The sequence below is a fragment of the Octopus sinensis genome, unplaced genomic scaffold (genome assembly GCF_006345805.1).
Source record: "Octopus sinensis unplaced genomic scaffold, ASM634580v1 Contig03533, whole genome shotgun sequence".
Classification (NCBI taxonomy): Eukaryota; Metazoa; Mollusca; class Cephalopoda; order Octopoda; family Octopodidae; genus Octopus; species Octopus sinensis.
Window position 1 is genome coordinate 1,213 of NW_021826630.1, and position 3,788 is coordinate 5,000.

At 40.8% G+C, this 3,788-nt stretch overlaps 1 protein-coding gene across 1 annotated transcript in view; it reads left to right on the forward strand.

The window, feature by feature from the left end:
- The first annotated feature begins 600 nt into the window (after positions 1 to 600).
- The window catches only part of LOC115227477 (phospholipase A2), a 9,370-nt gene continuing 6,182 nt past the window's right edge, over positions 601 to 3,788 (forward strand). The window contains exons 1-2 of the mRNA XM_029798290.2: positions 601 to 856; positions 3,205 to 3,338. Of these exons, the coding sequence (XP_029654150.2) occupies positions 690 to 856; positions 3,205 to 3,338 (301 nt within the window). The 5' untranslated portion in view covers positions 601 to 689. The remainder of the gene's footprint in view (positions 857 to 3,204; positions 3,339 to 3,788) is intronic.

The window sequence follows — 3,788 nt, forward strand, 5'->3', positions numbered from 1 at the left end:
GGTAATAAAGAATACGTAATCGACTTATTTCCTTTGTCTGTCCTTGTTTGTCCCCTCTGTGTTTAGCCCTTTGGGGTAATAAAGAAATACGTATTTCGTCTGTCGTACGTTCCGAGTTCAATTCCGCCGAGGTCGACTTTGCCTTCATCCTCTCGGGGTCGATAAAATAAGTACCAGTTTTGCACTGGGCTCGATGTAATCGACTTATTTCCTTGTCTGTCCTTGTTTGTTGCCCCTCTGCGTTTAGCCCCTTGTGGGTAGTAAAGAAATACGTAATCGACTTATTTCCTTTGTCTGTCCTTGTTTGTCCCCTCTGTGTTTAGCCCCTTGTGGGTAATAAAGAAATACGTAATCGACTTATTTCCTTTGTCTGTCCTTGTTTGTCCCCTCTGTGTTTAGCCCTTTGTGGGTAATAAAGAAATACGTATTTCGTCTGTCGTTACGTTCCGAGTTCAAATTCCGCCGAGGTCGACTTTGCCTTTCATCCTCTCGGGGTCGATAAAATAAGTACCAGTTTCGCACTGGGGTCGATGTAATCGACTTATTTCCTTTGTCTGTCCTTGTTTGTTACCCCCTCTGCGTTTAGCCCCTTGTGGGTAGTAAAGAAATAAATATATGCGTCTTCTGATTTCAGGGAAAAGGTTTCTTTTGAAAACAAGCGAGCAACAATATCAAGGCCACAGTAAGGAATGAAGTACCAGACGGAGATGAGGAACGTTCTTTTCAGAAGTCTTTTTGTTTGTCTCATCGTATTAGTCCTCTCTCTGCACTTGTGCAGTTCTGTAGAGCCACACATCCATGACAAGGTTCTGCATAAAATCAACTCAGAGTGTCTAAACAGCAACAAAACTGTTAGGTAAAGTCCATTTGATTTCGTCATCATCATCATCATCATCATCATCAACCATCCTCATCATCATCATCATCATCCTCATCATCATCATCATCCTCATCATCATCATCATCATCCTCATCATCATCATCATCCTCATCATCATCATCATCCTCATCATCATCATAGGCATCATCATCATCATCATCATCATCATCAACCATCATCATCATCATCATCATCATCATCATCATCATCATCATCAACCATCCTCATCATCATCATCATCATCATCATCATCAACCATCCTCATCATCATCATAGGCATCATCATCATCATCATCATCATCATCAACCATCCTCATCATCATCATCATCATCATCATCATCAACCATCCTCATCATCATCATAGGCATCATCATCATCATCATCATCATCATCAACCATCATCATCATCATCATCATCATCATCATCATCATCATCATCATCATCAACCATCCTCATCATCATCATCATCATCATCATCATCAACCATCCTCATCATCATCATCATCATCATCATCCTCATCATCATCATCATCATCAACCATCCTCATCATCATCATCATCATCATCATCATCATCATCAACCATCATCATCATCATCATCATCATCATCATCAACCATCCTCATCATCATCATCATCATCATCAACCATCATCATCATCATCATCATCATCATCATCATCATCACCATCCTCATCATCATCATCATCATCATCATCATCATCATCATCATCATCAACCATCCTCATCATTATCATCATCATCATCATCATCATCAACCATCCTCATCATCATCATCATCATCATCATCATCATCATCATCAACCATCCTCATCATCATCATCATCATCATCATCAACCATCCTCATCATCATCATCATCATCATCATCATCATCATCATCATCCTCTTCATATAGCATCTGTTTTCTATGCCAGCATAAGTTGGACAGTTTGACAGGGCTGGCCAGCCAGAGAGCTGCACCAGGCTTCAAAATTTAGACAAAATTCCTGGGGTCAGATTAAATTGACCCTGCTCACCATAAAACATCTACCATTGTGGCTATGTCAATTCAATCCTTTTAATTTAATCTTAACAATCTTTCCATGACCTCTACTTCAGATAGGATGACTTCTAATTTTTATCTCATTCATTAAAATCATGTTGTTGTTGTTGTTATTGGTATGGTGGTATGGTGGTGTGTGGTATTATGGTGTGTGGTATGGTGGTGTGTGGTATGATGGTGTGTGGTATGGTGGTATGTGGTATGGTGGTATGTGGTATGGTGGTGTGTGGTATGGTGGTATGTGGTATGGTGGTGTGTGGTATGGTGGTGTGTGGTATGGTGGTGTGTGGTATGGTGGTATGTGGTATGGTGGTGTGTGGTATGGTGTTATGTGGTATGATGGTGTGTGGTATGGTGGTATGTGGTATGGTGGTGTGTGGTATGGTGGTGTGTGGTATGATGGTGTGTGGTATGGTGGTATGTGGTATGGTGGTGTATGGTATGGTGGTAATGTAGTATGGTGGTGTGTGGTATGGTGTGTGTGGTATGATGGTGTTGTGGTATGGTGGTATGTGGTATGGTGTTGTGTGGTATGATGGTGTGTGTTATGGTGGTATGTGGTATGGTGGTGTTGTGGTATGGTGGTGTGTGGTATGATGGTGTGTGGTATGGTGTGTGTGTTATGATGGTATGTGGTATGGTGGTATGTGGTATGGTGGTGTGTGGTATGATGGTGTGTGGTATGGTGGTATGTGGTATGGTGGTGTGTGGTATGGTGGTGTGTGGTATGATGGTGTGTGGTATGGTGGTGTGTGGTATGATGGTATGTGGTATGGTGGTATGTGGTATGGTGGTGTGTGGTATGGTGGTGTGTGGTATGGTGGTATGTGGTATGATGGTGTGTGGTATGGTGGTATGTGGTATGGTGGTGTGTGGTATGGTGGTGTGTGGTATGGTGGTATGTGGTATGGTGGTGTGTGGTATGGTGGTGTGTGGTATTAGTATAGCGCTCAGGAATAGAAAAAGTCTTTTACGCTTCGAGCCTACGCTCTTCTACAGAAAGGTACACAGGAGAGAAACAAGGAGAGAGAAAATGTGTGTAGTAGCTAACGATCTATCTTTTCCGTGTACCTTTCTGTCGAAGAGCGTAGGCTCGAAACGTAAAAGACTTTTTCTATTCCTGAGCACTATACTAATACATCTGTTTGTTTGTACACCACCTGCCTTCGTCTTTTGTTTATTTTCGTAAACTTTCCCTTTATATATATATATAAATAACATATATAATATACATGTATGTATCTATTCTCTCCTTACAGTAAGGCATCCATACCTAGTATCTTCGAGTCATTTACAACGTCATTATTTGAAGATTTACTAGGCAGAAAATCAAGCCGAAAGAAAAGGAGTATTATGAAGAGATATAAGAGAAATGTGGGATTGATTTTCCCAGGTAAGTGTTTACATATTTATGTGTAGGGGCATGTGTGTGTGTGTGTGTGTGCGTGTGTGTGTGTGGTGTGTGTGTGTGTGTGTGTGTGTGGTGTGTGTGTGTGTTTGTGTGTGTGTGTGTGTGTGTGTGTGTCTACTCGTACTTAATTTTTGAAGCTCTGGTGAAGCTTGCATGATACACAAGTACTAAGCTATGAATGTGTTGCTTCATAGCAGAAACAGATGTAAGCCAATGAAGCTCACAATACAATTTCTTTTCTTTTATTCCTTTGTTATTTTAATTTTTTATATATTTATATAGATATATTGCTCCCCAACCACACAGCCCCAAGTTCAGTCCCATAGAGTTGCACCTAGGACAAGTGTCTTCTAATACAGCCTTGGGCTGACCAAATCCTTGTGAGTGAATTTGATAGAGGGAAAATTAAAGAATCCCATCATACATATATAT